At 45.2% G+C, this 18,902-nt stretch overlaps 1 protein-coding gene across 1 annotated transcript in view; it reads left to right on the plus strand.

Annotated features, from left to right (window-relative positions):
• Window positions 1-18,902, plus strand: part of EPHB1 (EPH receptor B1) — a 459,890-nt gene that overhangs the window by 316,503 nt on the left and 124,485 nt on the right. Inside the window, exon 5 of the mRNA XM_023187903.2 lies at window positions 13,461-13,796. Within this exon, the coding sequence (XP_023043671.1) occupies window positions 13,461-13,796 (336 nt within the window). The remainder of the gene's footprint in view (window positions 1-13,460; window positions 13,797-18,902) is intronic.

The raw sequence follows: 18,902 nt of genomic DNA on the forward strand, positions 1-18,902 counted from the left end.
GTACGTACCGCCAGGCCTGGCTAATTTTTGTATTTTTAGTAGAGGCGGGGTTTTGCCATGTTGGCCAGACCAGTCTCAAACCCGTGGACTCAAGTGATCCCCGTGTCTCGGCCTCCCAAAGTGCTGGAATTATATGCATGAGCCACCAAGATTGGCCTTGGTGCTTTCTTTTAATTCTCTGTGTGGTGTTTATGTTTAATTCCTTCTTCCATGTGGAACTTTATTTTGCATAGGATATGATATTAGTATTCTTTTTTATCTTATTAAAAATAACATCCCGAGAACTCCACCTGAATTGTCCACATTTTGGTGAAATGTTTCTTTTTTTATATACTAACTGTGTATGTTTGTCTTTATTCTTTCTCATTGGTGGTTCTGTCTGTTCTGGCACCAGTTCTAAACTGTTCTAAAGATGGTAGCTTTCTGATATGTCTCAATGACTGGTGAACTAAGTCTCTGTTTATTATTCATTCTCAAAAATGGCTATCTCATTCTTAAACATTTTTTTCTTCAAGATGAATCTTACAACCAGCTTAACAAATTTCATTAAACAATCCTGTTTAATCAGGGGTGGAATTGCATTGGATATATAGATTACTTTGGGGATGATTCTCTTCTTTATGATATTCTTTATTCCATTCAGGCATGAGGTATTCAAGTCTTCTTTCATGTTCTTCAGTAAAGTTTTATAGTCATCTTCATAGAGGTCTTGTGAGATTTAATCCTAGGTATTTTATGGTTTTGTGGCTATTGTGAATAAATACTTTTTAATTATGTTTTCAAACAGGTTATGATTATTAATAGATTACACTGTAATGGTGGGAGTAGTGAGCTTTCTTCTGGGCATCTTCTGTTAGTGGGCATCTAACAGAGGCTGGCCAAAAGGGAGGGACTGTCGAGGGTGTTCGTCACCAGAGACACACTGACCACCAAGGTTTCATTGCATGCCATGAATTACTGTGTCTATGAAATGTCAGAATCAGGACTTTCTCTTGGGGGACCTATAACACCCTGGAAAGTATACTTACCTTTTTCAATTTTTTTTTTGTTCTCTTGACCTTGAATTGTTGTCTCAGGAACCAGGGCCTTTTCTGGATACCTGGAGAGAGGCAGCACGTGTCTTTTTTACAGCTACATAAGCCAGTGCCTGGAAGAGTCTTCTGTGTATTCCCAAGGAAAATGGAATGAGTAATCCATGAATATTTAACCCATAGTCACTTCCCAGCTGTTATCTTGAAGCCAGTCTGATCTTCATTCTCTAGAAAAAGATGGAAAGTTATGACAACTAGAAAAATATTCTGTCATCTAGGAAGGGGGCCCTTAATCATTTCTGATGGACTATGGAGATGCAGGACTCCTCCACGGGCATCCCCATCTCTCAGGAATGGTGGGGAGATAGGACTTCTGACCATAGAGTAGCCCAGAGGTTCCATCCTACCTGCATGAAGCAGGGACTCCCCCAGTGTGGTCCAGGTGGTTGTCTTCTTGTAAAAGAAACACCTTAGAAGTCCCATACCCTTCCCTCATCAGTGCTTAGTATCCAGAAGTTCAGTAGGGTGTGTGTTGTGTGGAACTAGCCAGGTTCTGCACTCCTGAGAGTAGCTTGTGAGGAGCTGAGATCCTTCACCTGCGAGGCTTTCATTGTATGTGACCTCAATGCCCAATGGACTTTGGCCCAGTGGCTACCAACCAGATCTCCAGATGCATAGCAAATTCCTATCCAGATCTGAATCTCCACACTTACATCTGCATGGAGAGAATTACTGAGCTCCAGGCTGCATCAAGATATGCTAAATCAAACCAGTAGTTTTGGGTGGTTCAGGGCCTGAGTGCATCAATTAGAAATAATGTCTAGAACAAGGAACTCTGTACAAGTTCTCTCCAGTAAGACCTATTCCTCTGTTGTGCCAAAGACTGAAGTGTGTCTCAATGTCTTTTCACTTCAAGAAGACTCTAACCGGCTTGCTTGGACTGTTGTCTCCAGTGACAGCAAATGCCTTGGAGCCTGTCCTGGCAGTACGTGGCCTAGTGTAGTGATCTTTCAGCAGGAAGTGCTCTGGGGATTCTTCCTCTGAGACTGACTAGGTCAGAGGTGCTGTGAGCAGGACTTGGCACAAGGACCCTACCTGAAGGCCTGGGAGAACCTATACAGGAGGTCTGCTTGGGGGTCTCAGGGGCCTTAGGCAGAGAGAGATTTTTCCTGCTTCAAAGGGCCTTCGGGTCAAGTGTTCTGCACAGTCTTTTTTTTTTTTTTTTTTTTTTTTTTTTTAATTGTACAGGTGTGCACTTGGTCCCTGTTTCCCTTGTAGAAAGTGAGGAGATGGAAAGGGACTCCTGGATAACTATACCAGGCAGTCCCTTATGCATATAAAGTACACTAAGGATCATGGAATGCTTTAACTTGTTATGCCTTTTGATTCTCCCATAAAGAGGGCAGTGTTCCCTCCAAGTTCCCATAGCACAGTGCCTGGCCATCTCCAGGCTCAGGGGGATAGATCTCCACTAGCTTTGTCAGTCAGTGGTTTGTGTAGCTGTTGCATAGGTGCCAGTCTCCTTTACAGACCTTCAGCTTCTCAGGGTAGACATCAGTGAACTTTTCATAACCCCACATACACAGCACAGCACACAGGAGGGTCTCAGTAAACACAGATGGATTGATCTGTCAAGGATCAGTGAATGATTAGGCTGAGAGAAGATAAGTGACTGCTTAAGGTCACACTTTGGCAAGGCTAAGACTCAGCCCCGGTTTTTTTCTTTGAGTCCAATGCATCTTTCCTCACTGTAGAAAGCTTTTGAAGCTGCATTTCAGGGGTACGAAAGGGATCTTGAAGGCCATGTTTTTATGACATGACCTATAGTTCTTGATTTGGAGCATTTCCAGGGGATTTTCAGGGGTAGGAGCATATTGTAGCTTTCCTCTCTTTGGCCTCATCTTGGGCCACAGCTAGAAGATTCAACCTTCTATCCCTCTCCCACATGGACAGTAACCTGAGACTGGTCACAAATACCTCCCTACTGAGGTGCACTGCCTCCCAGGATCCAGGGTCCTCAGCCATCCTCTAAGGGCTTCTGCAGCCCCAAGGAAACTTAGACTCTCAGACTTGAGCTCAGGCTAGGTAGAGGGGCTGTCTCTTTTCCCGGAATGTATAACCTACTTTCTTTCTCCCAGACAATTGGCTCCATTGAAGCAGGAGAAACAAGAAGTACTTTCTACAAACATTGGTTTTGGTGAAATGTGTAACACTAGGCTCTTTGATGCTCCTGAAATCCCTCTCAGCAGGGTCCCTCCTTGTTTTGACTAATCATTTCTTCTTATTACTAACTGTTATGATTAGGAGAATTGCCTGAGTACAGGCCCAGTGTTTCCAAGACCCTAATGAGCAACACGTGCAGACTCGCTTAGCATAGTCCTGGAATCATGGTTGTTCTGTTTCCTCAGGGAAGCTGCTGAGATGCCTCAGGGGCAGGAGCTTCTTCCTGCCTCCATGAAATCTTCCCCCAGCCCCCAGAAAATGCTTTGCATCACAGCTGTGTTGTACACCATTAGGTGCCTCTACCCCAGGTGGAAGAGTTGTTAAGGATGAGATTTGGAACCTGCCAGCCCTGCACTCAAATCTTGGTTCCACCAGTGCATGAGTTGGGCAAGTTTCTTTATACTCTGAGCTAGAGTTTTCTCATAAATAAACTGTAGACAGTAGTTGCTACTTCAAAGAGTGTTGGAAAGGTAAGATTACATTAAGTAATCCACAAAATACCTAAGACAGTACTTTGCATACGGTATTTATAAATAAAAGAAAATTCACATTTCCATGTTGACCTCTACTGCTCTTTCAGATGCACGTAGTATCCAAAAGTTCAATTTATCTTTCTTGGTTCCAAAGACAATTCAAGGTCAAGTAGAAATCTGCTCCAGGGAGAGGACCAAAAACTGATTATTTAGGCGGTGATATGAACAAGTTTCATCAAGTCAGAGCCATTGTCCACAGGAAGGCAATGGGACAGGGAGCCCTTTTGGTCACCTAGAAGGCAAGCACCATGCCCAGCACCAGTGCTGGGTATGCACACCTGTGTGACACATATGCCTCCGCTAGTGACTGTGTGACCAGAGACAAGACATTCTGCCACTCTGGGCCTTTGTTTTCTTATTTTTAAGATGGGGATAATAATGCCTCATAGAGTTTTGGAGAGAAAATAGTGATATAGTATCTGTAAAAAGACTGTTTGTGCTGTTCAGAGATGTTACAAAGTATTCAGAATCTGCCTCTTCTCATCTCCTCTGCTGATGTCACTCTGGCCCAAGCCACCATCACCTCTCCCCTAGATGACTGCTGTGGCCTCCTGATTGGTCTCCCTTCTTCCACCTCTGTCCTCTTCTAGCCTGTCCCCCCCAGGACAGCATAAGTCTAAGCATGCCATTTCTTGCTCAGAGCCCTCTTTACGGTAAAACCTCATTTACAGTAAAATTCCTGGCAGGCTGAAACCAGGACTTATGAGTCTGCCTCCCCCACTACCTTTCTAATCTTTGTTATGACCCCTCTCCTTCTTGATTATTATATGCCCACCGTGCTGCTTCCTTGATCTTCCTCAAAGAAGGAACCAAGTGTATTCCCACCTCAGGGCCTTTGCACATGCCAGTACTTTGGGCTGGGGAACACTCCCTCTAGATAATTGCATTGCTTCTGTCTCATCACACTCAGGTCTCTGTCCAGATGGCCTCTGCTCTGAGAGAGCTCCCCACACCACCCTGGCATGCTGTCTCCCCTCCTCCTTCTCTATGTATCATCAGAGCCCTGTTACTGCTGATACTATTCATTTATCTACTTATTGAAATGTTATCTGACTCCTTCACTAGACAGTGCACTCCATGAGGGCAGTGCCTGTGTCATTGTCTTCACATTCATCATTACCATATAACAATGAGTTAAAAATTACAGCTGCCAATAGAGAAGCCATCCTAAGTGACAGGCACTGTTCTAACCCTTTACTTACACTGCTCATTTGGTAGTCCATTACAACACTCCCACGGGTTGCTGTGATCATCATGCAGATTTTACCAGTGAGTATGCTGAGGTTTAGACAGGTTATGCCAAAATCCAGAATTCAACTCAGTTCTGTCTGTGTCTGAAGATCTGTGACCTCCCATCCTTAGTAATTTGCTGCTGGGGTTCATTTAAAACTGATTTCAAAGTGGTATAAAATTTTCTCTGATAAGGTTGTGCTCACATGGCTGTTAGAAAAAGTAAACCAACATGATTTTCCTGAACTTGAATGCCCTGTCCTCCTTGACCCAGAGAGATATCCTGTACTTTGAGGAGAGGAGCCTCAAAGGATGCCTGAGCTTGCGGTGGGACAGGCATCAACCAACCTTCTAGCCAGCCCCTGCTGTCTTGGACCCTCAGCACAATTCTCTCTCTTGGAGGGACACCTCAGAATTTCAGACACCACTTATTCCATATTGAGCAAAACAATGTCCCGTATGTCTGGTATTCATTGTCAGCAGACTGCAGACAATTCTTGGTCTATTTTTTTCTAAAGATCCTGAGCCCTTCCAAGCTTCTGGTATCGAGAGGGGGATGTCTTTGGCATCCTTTAAATGACTTACTAGTCTGTCCATTTTGGTGCCACTACTTTCCACAGGCCCCTGGTAACTTATTCCTGGTTTCCCATGTTGCCTCAATAACCTCCTTCCCCTATGGTAAAACAGGGCAATCCTTGTTCCACTGGCCTCTGTTATCGGGGTCTTATTATGATGCCTCACATAGAATCTTTAGAAGCACCCCCACTGTTGGCGAGAGAACTCAGTGAAAGGGACAGGGAACACAGAGGCTTATGCCACTCTCCAAGGTCCTGAACCAACATGCTGCACCACATCACAGCCCTTTCCTCTAGGACGCTGGTCATTCTTGTTTGATGTGCTCCTGTTGAGGGAATGATGGAAAAGGAGTTACTATCATACTTAGGATGGGCAAGAGAAGGAGAGTAAGAGAGCTGAACTTAGGCTAGAGAGCATCATAGCCACAAATGGCACTTAAAAAGAATAAAGGTTTGGTGTTGTTTCCTTTTGTTTTGGCATTGTTTTCAAATAACCATTTATCAAGAAGAAAAGATCACTGCACATGAAGCTGAATTCATGTTTATTTGATAATGGTACTACCTCGCTGACAGTTGAAACTTTCCCTCTTTTGGCTTATGTTATCCTCCAACCCATCCTGCTTTTAGCCCTGTGTGCCATACTTTGGGCTAGGTATAATAACCAGCCTGACTTGGTTCCCTGCATATTTTGCTCCCATAGAAGACCTCTTCAAACTTCTACAGCCCCCATTTCCCTGTCTGCTTCTGCTTCTTGAATTCTACTTCCCCATAAAATCTCAAAGATCCTTTTACCTTCTCCAGGAAGCCTTCCAGTCACTCAGACATGGTTCATTTAAGTAGCTGTGTCACAATAACCAACAGAGAAAGAAACACTCTGGTAGAATCCTTATTTTGAAAAGTGAATTCTGGATCATGCTACCTTCCCAGCCACTCACACCATACTCTCTCCCACCATCCATACACCTGATATCATTTTCTGGTCACCCTCTCTACCACCTCTTCACCTTCATTTCATATTGAAGAGTGCTGAAGTCGATATTGAAGTACATATTCAATATTGAAGTTCATATTGAAGTACTTTTTCCAAACTACAATCTTGAATCTTCTCAGCCATGGAGAACATTACATTTGTTGCTCTCCTAACTGATAATACCTAGGAGTCTTGAGTATCAAGTGTCCTTCCTGGCTCATTTCCAGACCCCACTGCAATTCTTTCACCTAAAGGGAGAATGAAAAGAGGGCACAGTTTGCTGTGGGAGTAAAGGAAAAGTTTATTTTCCCATAGGTCAGGGGAGGACAATGAATACCAGATACCAAGTCAAAGTCAGGCTACCACTAGGGAGGCCAGGAAGCAGAGACACAGGTGTGGACAGAAGTCACAAGCCCAGTACCTAATAAGAACAGGACCTATTCTGGAAACACAGCCCCATGCTCAAGGTTAAGGTTCTACCCCTTGGTAGAAGTGCTTGCTGGGGCTAGGTGGCCTGGAAGGTGCAGATTGGGGCAGGCAAACTCCAAGGTGTTTCCGTGGACAGGTGCCAGAGATCATCTCTGAATCTATTGATTTGCACTGGTCATGTCTTTTCCCAAACATCTGTAACCCTTTGCATCTGTATCACTTTGATCCTTTACTGTGTATGTTCACGGTTTCCAGTACTCCTTAGGTATGGACTCCTACATCAGGTTTCCCCAACATAGATTCCACGACCTCATGGCTTTCACAGTCTTTAGCATAATTCTGAATGAGGGGTCTCTGCTCAAGAAAGAGTGGCTGAATTAGGTCAGTCTTAACTACATGAGCAGGTGAAGGTTCCAGATAATCCAATAATGACAATACAAATACTACTACTACTAATAGCCTGAGATGTTACTCAGTTTCTCTGTGGACCAGCTACAGCTAAACTCTTTAGGCACGTCATCTCATTAAATTCTCTGACTTACCATTTTTCAGATAAGGAAACTGAGACTTAGAAGTTCACTTTCTCAAGGTCAACCAACTAGAGAATATATTTTAACTTGGTCACCGTGAACACTTAGGAGGTTCATCAGTTGGTTTCAGGGGACTAAGAACCCACTCGGAGTCTGAAAACTCATGTGTTCCAACACATGTTCACTTTTCTGGGGGAAAAGCTTCGTTTTACCAGATTCTCTAAGTGGTCATGCACAGAGTAGGGAGGGCCCCACCTCTGGCCTGATACAGAGGAGCATGATCCCAGCCTGAATGTGGGGTTTTCCAGGGGAGCGTTTCTCCCAGGTTTAGTTCCAACCTTGTGGACAACCACCATGGTTGCAACCTTCACCAGCACCCAATGGGGATGGATCCCTGGACACAGACCCTGGCTTCAGCAATGCACAATGAGCTATACCCTGCCTGCTTGGCACCTTGTACCAGCCTGAAATTTACTACTAAATTCCTGATAAAAGAATTGGCTTTGGGGGCTTACCTGTCTTCAGCAGATTTTCCCTTTGATTACTCAGGAGTGCTCTTATTTCCAGTTTAATGCCTTCAAATAAACTCACCCACTCTCTCCCACACACCCTGTCTCACCATTCTTTAAAAAATTATCTGGCCCAAATCACATTAAGAAGCAGGAGATTCTATCTTAATATGGCAACACTTGGGCTGGCCCTGTGGGTCTAGAAGGATCCTGTTTAACCCTTTCTGATCCCAGTGACAACCATGCTCCATGCAGGCGGAGCCAACCTCTCAGGCACATCCTGGAGGACATTGGAGACCCATCTTCATAACTCATGACCCACCACACTCGCTCCTCACCCAAACAGAAAATTACAGCTCAACACTTTTCCCACCCTTTAAAAGGACCTAATTTCCTTAGCCCTTTAAACAGAATGCATTCATCAGAAGTAACCCTGGCAACAGATCAGAGAGGCTTCAAAAAGCTTGTCTGTATGTAATTAAGAAAAATGAGGAAGAGCAGGGAGCTCAGACGGGGAGACCACGGTGCTGAGCCCTGCCACCGCATTCACCGAGGGCTTTTGCTGAAGGAGATGGCAGATTTTCTTTTGCTGTTCTGGCTTCCCTCTCTGCTTCCCCTTGTAATGTTTTTGTTTAGTGGTCTCAATTGGCCTCCTTCCTAGAGATGTTGCTGGGGACCCAGATTCTGGATGAATACTCCCTGCAAGAGTAGGGCTCCAAGCCAAGGAGGCAGTGCCTGGATGGGTAGGGAAGTGGCTTAGCACCTTCCTCCAGGGAGATTTATGCAGGGGCCAAATCTACCCTGGTCAGCCTTTCATTTAGGCATGAGGGAGACTGAGCAGTCTACCTGCAGGAATATGCCCATCTCATCAGGATGCTACAGCACAGACATCTGGGGCCATCATCATTTTAACCACCCAGACATGAGACCCTGGTTTGCCAGCCCTGGAGTGGGCCTCATGAGAATAAGAGACAGAGCCCAGCATTGTTAGGAGGCCATCTGAGCCCTGGTGCTTCTTCTTCATAACACTTATTCTTATTTAAAATAATTTCATTTATTTCTCTGTTTCCTTCTAGTCTATTAGTTTTCTCTCACTGGAATATAAGTTCCATAAGAGAAGAGGCTTGCCCGTCTTGGTTTTTCTGCCTCTCAAGTGCTGAAAAGAATGCTGGGAGTATTTGTTAAGGGAGTAAATGCGTGAATGAGTAAATAATGCATGGTCATTTTTTTGTGACCCAGATTCTGGTCACCCCCAGAAATATGCACTGGCACTTGCTTTGTGGGAGGAACAAGACACACCCCTGCCCTCAAGGAGGCAGGGGAATGATACACTGCAGGCATGTCTGGCTCTCCTAACCCTCTGAGTCCATTCTCCAGGGAAGGCCCTTAATGTCTGTTTCTGCTCCTTGGAAGGAAAGGATTCAGATTTATGTACTCCTGCACTCAACAACCATGACCCTCACAAGCCCCTATTCATGCCCCACAGATGCATTTGCTCTGAAAAGCACACATGAATGGGAAGGGGGCAGTGGCTGCTTTTATATAAAGACTTTTCCTAGTCAACATGAAAAATTCCTTCCCCTGGAAAGGGAGTTGGGGGTTGGGGGGGAAACTCACTGCATTTCCTCCTGTTCCTCCTGAGCAGCTGGGAGCAAATGAACAGACATGGAGCAGCATCGACCAGGATGGGTCTTCCCAGCTCTCAGGGAGGCCACTAGATCAGAGACTGGGCAAAACTCTCCATCCAGCTCTTCATTTGCCACCTTTGCCTCACCAAAGCCTCTGCCTCTCAGAGTAACAAGCAGTGGGTCATCACTGATTACTGCTGCTGCTTCAAGGCCTCTCCAAGGCCCCTCCATCCACCTACAGCAGGCATCCTGTCTTATGCTGGAGAGGGGCATGTGTGGGGAACCTTTTTCTATGCACACTGAGCAAAGGTAGAAAACCAGGTTGGAGGGCAAAGTGCTGCCTGGGGATAGGAATCACAGAAACAGACTAGACACCAGCCCCTGCCTACCAGGAGGCTACAGTGTGGTGAGGATGACAAAGAGAAGGAGACTATCACAATGCAGTGGTGGAGTCTCACTTGGGCACCTGGAAATGAGCTATGGAAGCCCAGATGGGGAGAGCATGACTGCTGGACCTCAGGGAAGGGTCCTAGTGGAATGGGTGCCAGACCTTGAAGAGTGAGCAGGAGTTCATCAAGTTGATACAGAGGGAAAAGAACTTGAGACAGAGGGAAGAACATTGTGTATAGGCTCAGAGGTAAGAAGAGAGTTTAGTGTGCACAGGAAATTTCGGGAACATTTCTATTAGCCGGAATACGAGGGGTGGAGGTCAGCTGCCAGGGATGAGATCAAGAACAGCAAGATCCCACGGGGACTTGAATGGCATGGAAAGGAGGGCAACCATTTTGAATAATCAGGAAGCGGGGGGGAATTGTGCAGAACGCTATGACTCCACGTGCAATTTAGAACTCACACTCTGGCAGAAGAGACTGTATCAGAGAGATGCAGAAGCAATGTTGAAGAATGAATTAGGAGGCTTTTGCAGTAGGGTAGGAAAAATGATGAGGCCAAGAATTCTGAGGCCATGGGGATAGAGAGGAAGGGACATATCTAAGGAAAAGTAGAGGAAAATGGACAGATTGTGCTAATAGTCCCTATGTTAGGGGATACAGAAGATGTGGCTCCCTGAGCCTGACTGGTGACTACACAGGTGTTAAGGAAGGTAAGGATTGAATTGTGTTCCCTGAATTTGTCACATAGAAAGCCAGAGGAAAAGCAGTCATAGCCGAGAAGTGGGGAAGTAACCAGGCTTCAGTTGGCTGAGCAGGGAGAGAAGAAAAACAGTAAGTGTAGGATCTTGTTTGGAAAAGCTTGGCTCAGCCAAGAGTAAAGAAGAGAGGGTGTGCAATTTAGAGAGATGCCAGGTGATGATGTTTTGATTTGAAAATGGCAAACACTTGTATGAGTTTACATTGAGAAGCTGGAGTCAGTGGGGAGAGTGTAGCCAAAGCTCAACGGAAAGAGGAGATAATTGAAGGAGGAAAGTCTCAATGGGTGAGAGGGATGGATGGTCACTCTCTTGGTCAGTGCCTGCCTCCCCCTTCACCCGAGGCTGCTTTCTGAGTGATTGCCTAGGATGTCCCAAGGATGAAGTGAGATAAAAAGATTCACCCCACACCTAGTATAAAGCAAGCACTCAGTGAATGTCTTTATTCTGAGATGAGAAACAGGGGCCCGTGGGTGAGTGTAGGCTCTCTGCTATAAAAGTGAGACTAACAAGAGTGGCGTTGACTGCTGAGAGCTTGTGGTCTGTGTCCCATCAGTCAGAAGCAAACGGACATATCTAAGACAGGCAGTGACCAATGTGGACGGTAATGAATTGTGCACTGTGGGGCAAGGTTGGCCCAGCCCCGTAAGAGCCTACGTGGGACAGTATCGACTACCTTCCCAGCGCTAGCTATGTGATTATTTGAAAAGAGATGGATGTTTATTCCTGGGCAGATGGGTGGGGAATTCTTGAATACTGTTTGCAAGACTTCAGTAAAAATGCTTCATGAATTCTGCCCTGTCACAAGCGTGCATGAACGCTGTGCTTTATTTCAGGCCTAATGGGCTTTATATGGTACAGTACTGATTTTCTTTCATGTTTTAATAGAACCTGATTTAATATTTGCTTTCTGCTCTAGCTGCTTGCTGTTGACTGATTCAACACAGAATCCTTCCCTGGTGCCCCCCGACCTTGTTGTTATTCCCTCATTTTGTGTGTTGGCATTTGATTCCTGTCTCCAGCATGAACCACTTTACACATGTCTTCGTTCAGCTGGTGACAGTCACGTGCATGAATTCTGAATGCATTACTATCCAAAGCGGCTGCTCCAGCAGACCTGCCATTCGAAAGGGGGGCTTCCGGGCAGGATTCATTTTTATCGGTTAGACACTGAGGAGATGCAAGGCTCAGGCTTGGGAACCTGAGGCTATGATCTGTTCTGGTTTTGGGCAACAGATTCTCCAACTTAATCTCAAAAATGCCCAGCATTGTGACCATTAATTCAGCAATATTTTGCTCTTCTATGAAGCACCAGGATTTCCACAGTTTTGCAACAAGGCATTTCAGTTTTTGCCAGATTGTGAAAAGTGGCCATAAACAGAGCTTTCCAGAGGAAGGAGGCTGCCCTCTGTGAGTCCCAGCGACCCTATCTGGTTTGTAAGAGAAGGTCTGTTCAGAGCAGGGCTATAGTTGAGAACGTGAGCTTTGGAATCAGGCAGGTATGGTCTTTCACACCGGCTTCAGTTCTTACAGACCTATGCAATCTACAGCCAGCCTCCTTTCTAAGCTTTACTTCCCCTTTCTATTAAATTGAGATAATTATTGTATCTTCCTGGTAGGGGTCTTGGGGGGGAATAAATGAGGTAATGTATATAAAGCAGCTAGCAGAACGTCTAAACACACTGTTATGTTTTCTTATGTCATGGGGCCCAAAGCGACTACGTGAACCTCTCCCACCCAATTCTACTTCTTGTTTCATGTGTCAAAGTTGGTGCAATGTAAATATGCATCTATTCAGGTGCGCTGGAAGCCTGCCTGTCCTACAGAGATGCATCCCTGCTACCACGCACACGCCACATAGATCCTAAATTGTGTGAGATTTTGTGCAGAATTTCAGAATATGTTAGGGCTTTTGGAGGGGCCACTCATATCCCTTTACCCTTGAGTTCTACACCAATTAAAATTAGACAAAGAATCCAGTAAATGTTCAATATATATACATTTTGTTAATCCTAAACCTGGTTGGAGGATGCGGCTCAATCCTGAGAACAAGAGGCCTTAAACCCAGGTCCTGGAACCTTCTTTCCCTTGGCACACGTGATTGAAAGAAGAAAAGCCTGGCCAGGCATGGTGGCTCGCGCCTGTAATCCCAGCACTTTGGGAGGCCGAGGTGGGCGGATCACGAGGTCAGGAGATCGAGACCATCCTGGCTAACACCGTGAAATCCCGTCTCTACTAAAAGATACAAAAAACTAGCCGGGCGTGGTGGCGGGCACCTGTAGTCCCAGCTACTCAGGAGGCTGAGGCAGGAGAATGGTGTGAACCCAGGGGGCGGAGCTTGCAGTGAGCCGAGATCGCGCCACTGCACTCCAGCCTGGGGCACAGAGCAAGATTCCATCTCAAAAAAAAAAAAAAAGAAAAGAAAGAAGAAAAGCTTCAGTGAAGATGATTGAAATGGGAGCTAGGGACAAGGTGTCATCTCTGTTCACTTATTCTTTTTTCAAAATGAATAGGAGCATAGACATTTGGGGTTGAGGAAGGAGTGGGAGGCGAGCGCACTGATGAGGATGGGAATGCACCAGAGGCAGACAAGAGAGATGCTGGACAAGGAAGCTGATGTCTGGCCTCACTGGACCCTTCTTTGTCTCCCTGCAGGCGTCCCATCAGGTCCCCGCAATGTTATCTCCATCGTCAATGAGACATCCATCATTCTGGAGTGGCACCCTCCAAGGGAGACAGGTGGGCGGGATGATGTGACCTACAATATCATCTGCAAAAAGTGCCGGGCAGACCGCCGGAGCTGCTCCCGCTGCGACGACAATGTGGAGTTTGTGCCCAGGCAGCTGGGCCTGACTGAGTGCCGCGTCTCCATCAGCAGCCTGTGGGCCCACACCCCCTACACCTTTGACATCCAGGCCATCAATGGAGTCTCCAGCAAGAGTCCCTTTCCCCCACAGCACGTCTCTGTCAACATCACCACAAACCAAGCTGGTAAGTCTGGAGGCTTCTGTGCTCCTGTGTGGATGTGTGGCTGGCTCTTTGTCTCTAGGCAGAGACACAGCTGCAGACACACCCATCCTGCCAGTGTGCTGTCAAGCCTCTGTCCAGGAGTGAACGAGTCAGGTGATGGGCATTTGTGATCGCATGGAGAAGGCAGGTGTAGTGTTGCGCTTCTGAGAACGAGCTGCAGACTAGGGGATTTTCTTGTGCCCAACACAAAAGCAAAGAGGTGTATCCAAGCCAGAATAGGACCTAGTGCTCTTCATCCAGCCTGAGCTCAACAAATCCTGTTGGAAAGATGGATGAAGAGATGGACAGACAGGTGTGTGAGTGGACAAACAGAGGATTGTGTAAATGGATGGACAGATGGATAGAGGGGTGGGTAGGTGGACGGATGGACAGATAGATGGTGAGTGAGTGGAGGCACTGAAAGACTGAGAACAGGGCCACCAATGATGCTTTATGGAAACCCAATGACAAAAATTTTCCAGAAATCATATGATAAAATCAATATTGCCTTCATTTTCCAATTAAACCTATGTAGTTCAAAAGTGTATTCTCCTTTATAGCTTGCTCTGATGAATGATATGCTTCTATTGAGACCTCAGATAGATGGCAATAGATTGCTTCCAATAACCAGCGCATCCTCTGGCGCAGCTCAGAACACATTTTCTTTTTCTTTATTTCTGAATCTTGTACTCTTCTGATCTTTTCTCTTCATTACTTTTCACAGCTCTTGCAAGAATCTGTTTATTTTTATATCAATTTAACTAGTCCATTCATGCACTTATTTATTCATTCATCATTAAGAGATAGTCATTTAGCATGTACTGTGTGCCACGCTGTGGATTAGACACAGTGAAGGATGCAGTGATACTTGGACACTATTGTTCCTCTCATGAAACTCATTAACTGACGAATTTAGAGGATATAGATACAAAGCACAAAGCTGCAAGGTAAAATGCTATACGCATGCAGTAAATACCAAGGGAGCTAGAGAAAAATGAGCAGTCTCTCTCCCAGGGTTACTGTGCAAGGCTGCAGAGGGGAAGTGAACATCACGTGTACAGGCAACGAGGGTCATAGGCAGTGGACCGTGATGTTATTTGGAATTACAGATTTTTTTCTCAATTAACAAATTCTAAAAGGACAGCTTGTTAGTAGAATAGCAGGAGCCAAGCATCTATCTCGGCTCTCTCTTCCTCGGTGTATCTCCCCCTCCCTGACCTTCTCTTTTCTACTCTATCCTTTTCTACTCACCTCCCCACCCTCAGACTCATTCTGCTTCTTTTAAAACCAGGCATCTTAGGCATCTTTGATGGCAGATGAATCTTGAGTTTAAGCTGTCAGAACTGAGAAGAAAAAAGGTGTCATAGGAGAGCATGTCTATCCAGATGGCTGCGTTGTTGCTCTGTGTGTGTGTGTGTGTGTGTTCATGTGGTGTGTTTGTATGTATGTGTATGGTCACGTGTTTACATGCATACGCATGTAGTGAGAAAATAAGAGTGGAAGTGTAGAAGCCTCCAGCTGGTGACCACAGTGTTGGTGCCGTAGAGACAAAGGTTGTGACATTTTGTCTTACCCAAAGAAAGGAGAATGGTAATTTCTGCATTATGTTAAGCATGTAACATGGGCAGCCTTTGTTAGCAGTATTTCCCTTGAAGAGTTTAGGCAGAAAACTGGCTGAAATATTTTAGTGTCCCAGCTTCTGGGAATGACAATCCTGCCAGGCTGTCATGTTACACTGGGCTTGGCTGTCTTTTCTCTCTCTCTAAGCATGTGCGAACAAACCTGCCACTTATATCGGTTTGCTTTTATTTCTGCCCTCCCTTCTCTTACCCTGCTATTCCCGAACCTGCCCATCTGCTTGTCTTGCCATCTGCACCTTCCTAGACTGCAGTGGAGCTGGGGGACCAAGGCTCTTGCAAGGGGCCCTGCATTACCAACATGTAAAATATTCATTTTTATCCTCACCCTTTTGCTCCTCCATGAGCACACTTCTCATGTGCTTTGTTCTCCCTCTGGCAGGCCCTTTAATCTTAATCATCCCTGATTTTGTAGTCCTAGCCTCCATTATCACCTTCCAATCTATGATTCCTGTTTGGTCACTCTGGAATTCTGGTGTCAGAGGGTTTACACTCACTGAGAGAAGGATCCAATTGCTTCTTGGGAGCACATGGTTATTGTAAAATAAATATCAAGTTGACCAGTAGTTCCTAATCTATGGGCTGTGGACTGAGGAACAGGCTGCCATTGCACTGATTTGATGAATCTATGTGTAAATACAAATTATTCTCAACCAACAGATAGTATTTTTTTAAAGATAAGAACCATCAAATAAACATTCAAACCTGAACTTCTGTGAGAACAGTTTAGAACCGTGAACAGAAGCTATGTATTTTACCAGAGGTGGAAGAGAGACTAAAAAGTAGGCATCATAAAAACTCTAATGACTCAGATCCATGAAAGGCTGAGGTGGGTGGACCCATGTGTTACCAATAGGTCCTGACATGTCTAACCTTCCCAGAATACCCCTGAGCTGGTCCACTCCGGTTCAGATCTAGCTCAGTCTTCCTCCCCTGGCTTCATTGTATGGTATGACCCCTCTTTGTGCCTGTGGCCACCTGTCCTACTGTTTGGGTCATTAGTAGCTAGATGGAAGGCAAAGAATGTGACCAAGAGGAGTCCTGGGATCAATCATTAAGTCAACCTGTGTTTATTGAATGCGTACTCTATGTCTGGAACTGCCCAAACTGTGAAGTGGCTTTGGACTACTGAGTGGGTCCTGATTGAGAAATAGATGAGTAATAATGATTATAGTTGACACCTCCTGTTTGTGTTTCTTTTGAGTTCACAAAGAATTTTGGAATTATGTGGACTCATTTAATCCTTGTAATTACACAATGACTTGGGGATTATTGTTCCTATTTTTCTGATAAGAAAGCAGAGACTTAAAGGGATTTGGAGAGTCTAAGAATAGAAAGGGATCAACAGGATGTCCCTTGTCTGTGTCTGCCTTATGGTGTTCTGTCCTAAAAGTGGACAGTACCTCTGGGCCCCCCATTTCATAGTCTCCAACAATAGGCTCTTCTTGATTCCAAGAGATGAGATCTAAGAAGAGACCATAGAGATTTTTGCTATCATTTGTTTTTGGTCATTGGGCACATGGTAGATACAGTTTTTCACTCAGAGACAAGCTTGTCTGTTGAGTTCTGAGATTCAGAGAGCCCTCATCTTCTCCCATCATGACCCCAATTGTGTCTATAGTCATAACTATTCAAGGACCAGGTATCCCTTGGAGAGTTTCAGGACTGGATCCTTACCCAGTCCAAAGGCAGTGGCAGAGAACTGACATCTTTGAGCACCTCCAGTGTGCCAAGCCCTACCACATGTTTTTTTGTTTTTGTTTTTGTTCTTTTTATAGAGAAGGTGGGTCAGATGAAGAAACTTAGGTCAGAGCAGTTTTGAATTTGCTCAGCATCTCACAGCCAACAAATGATTCTGAGAAACATCATTGCACCTCCCTAGGCTGCAGATATTTCTGAGAAACATCATTTCTTGGCTGTGAGATGGTTTGTGGCCATTTTATCCTCAGACTGATGAAAAATCACATTGTAGTGGACTGTGTAAGTCATAAGCTCTCTCTAAGCTATTGCCACATTGCTAGGCCACTTTAGCTGTCAAAAAAATGTCCATCATCTTTGGTCAGGATTGGTCATGAATTATGCAAGCTCAAATTTACGTGAGGTCTTCAGGGATACATCCTTGCACTGAATACAGCTGCCATGAGTTTAAAATAGACCAGATCAGGTGCAACTCTCTCTGTTCCAGTGGCCAAGTGATCTGCAGAGAGATTGTTATCACCACTAACTCCTGCAGTCACTCTCTGGCATCTGGCCCCAGATTCAGACTGATGGCCGGATCATCTGACTGTCAGGGAGAATTAAGTGAATGACAAACTTTACTTCTCTCTTCTGCCAAATAGACTTGGAGTGTCAAAGTTGGAAAAGAAGACCTCAGAGGAAATCTTGGGGGTATAAAAGATGAATCCTACCAGCACATGAACTTGGGACCATCTAAGCCAAAGAGAACAAACTCAAAGACCCCTAAGGCCAGGCAGGTAATGGAGAGGAGCAAAGCGGGGCCAGGTACAAGGCAATAGGGAGTGGTGGGGACTGCAGGGAACTAAAGAGCAGAGAGGCAGCCATTGTTCAGCTCCAGCAAGAGTTGCCATGCCCAGCACTGCCTGATTTTATAAGCTGAAAATCCAGATTTAACACGTTGACAACTGATTAGAAAATTTTAAAGCACTTGAGAGCCAAACAAATCCAATTCTGGATTTAGCCTGTTGGCGATGGTTTGTAACCTCTGATTCAGAGGGTGAATCTGATTAACCCAAGTCTTATTGCCGAGCATGCTCTGTTTTCCATTCTCATTCCACCATGGGGCAGTCATCTTCCTCACCTGTGGGCTCATGGTGGCAGAGTGCAGTGGGGTATTCCTGGGGTTTCTTTCCCGCTCTGCTCCTCACATGAATCATGCAAGTTCATTTAACTGGCAAGATCCCTCATTTCTTGCCTATAAAATATGAGTCATGATACCTGCTTCCTAGTACTATAGTGACAAGCAAATGAGACACCAGATAGAAAATCACTCTGTAAACTATGCTATGGACTGAGAGATTAGCATCATTTCTGGGAATATGTCTTGAGCTAGGGAGCAATTGGCTGTACTTTTTCTCCCTAGACTGTTTCCTTCCAAGGCTTCACAGTTTCTTTGTTTGGGACTGATGTTATCTGTATCAGATACATAACAGATATTGGTTTCTCTATTCTGTGCTGGGAGGAATAGGCACCAGAAACAAGAGTGGCAAAGTCTGTATCCCAATGAGCTAATGACGAGGGAGGAACTGGAGCCCAGAACCTGGGTACCTGCCACTGGATGATTCTGATGTTCAGAGGAGCCTGTCTATCTTTTCTCATTGTGTATTTGAAGAAGCAACAATTTCCCCCTTACTTGCATGATCCTATCAGCACAATTTATATTTGACATTTATATTATATGCAGTTCATGTATGGCCTGCATGCCACTTCCGTG

The sequence above is a fragment of the Piliocolobus tephrosceles genome, chromosome 2 (assembly GCF_002776525.5).
Source record: "Piliocolobus tephrosceles isolate RC106 chromosome 2, ASM277652v3, whole genome shotgun sequence".
Taxonomy (NCBI): Eukaryota; Metazoa; Chordata; class Mammalia; order Primates; family Cercopithecidae; genus Piliocolobus; species Piliocolobus tephrosceles.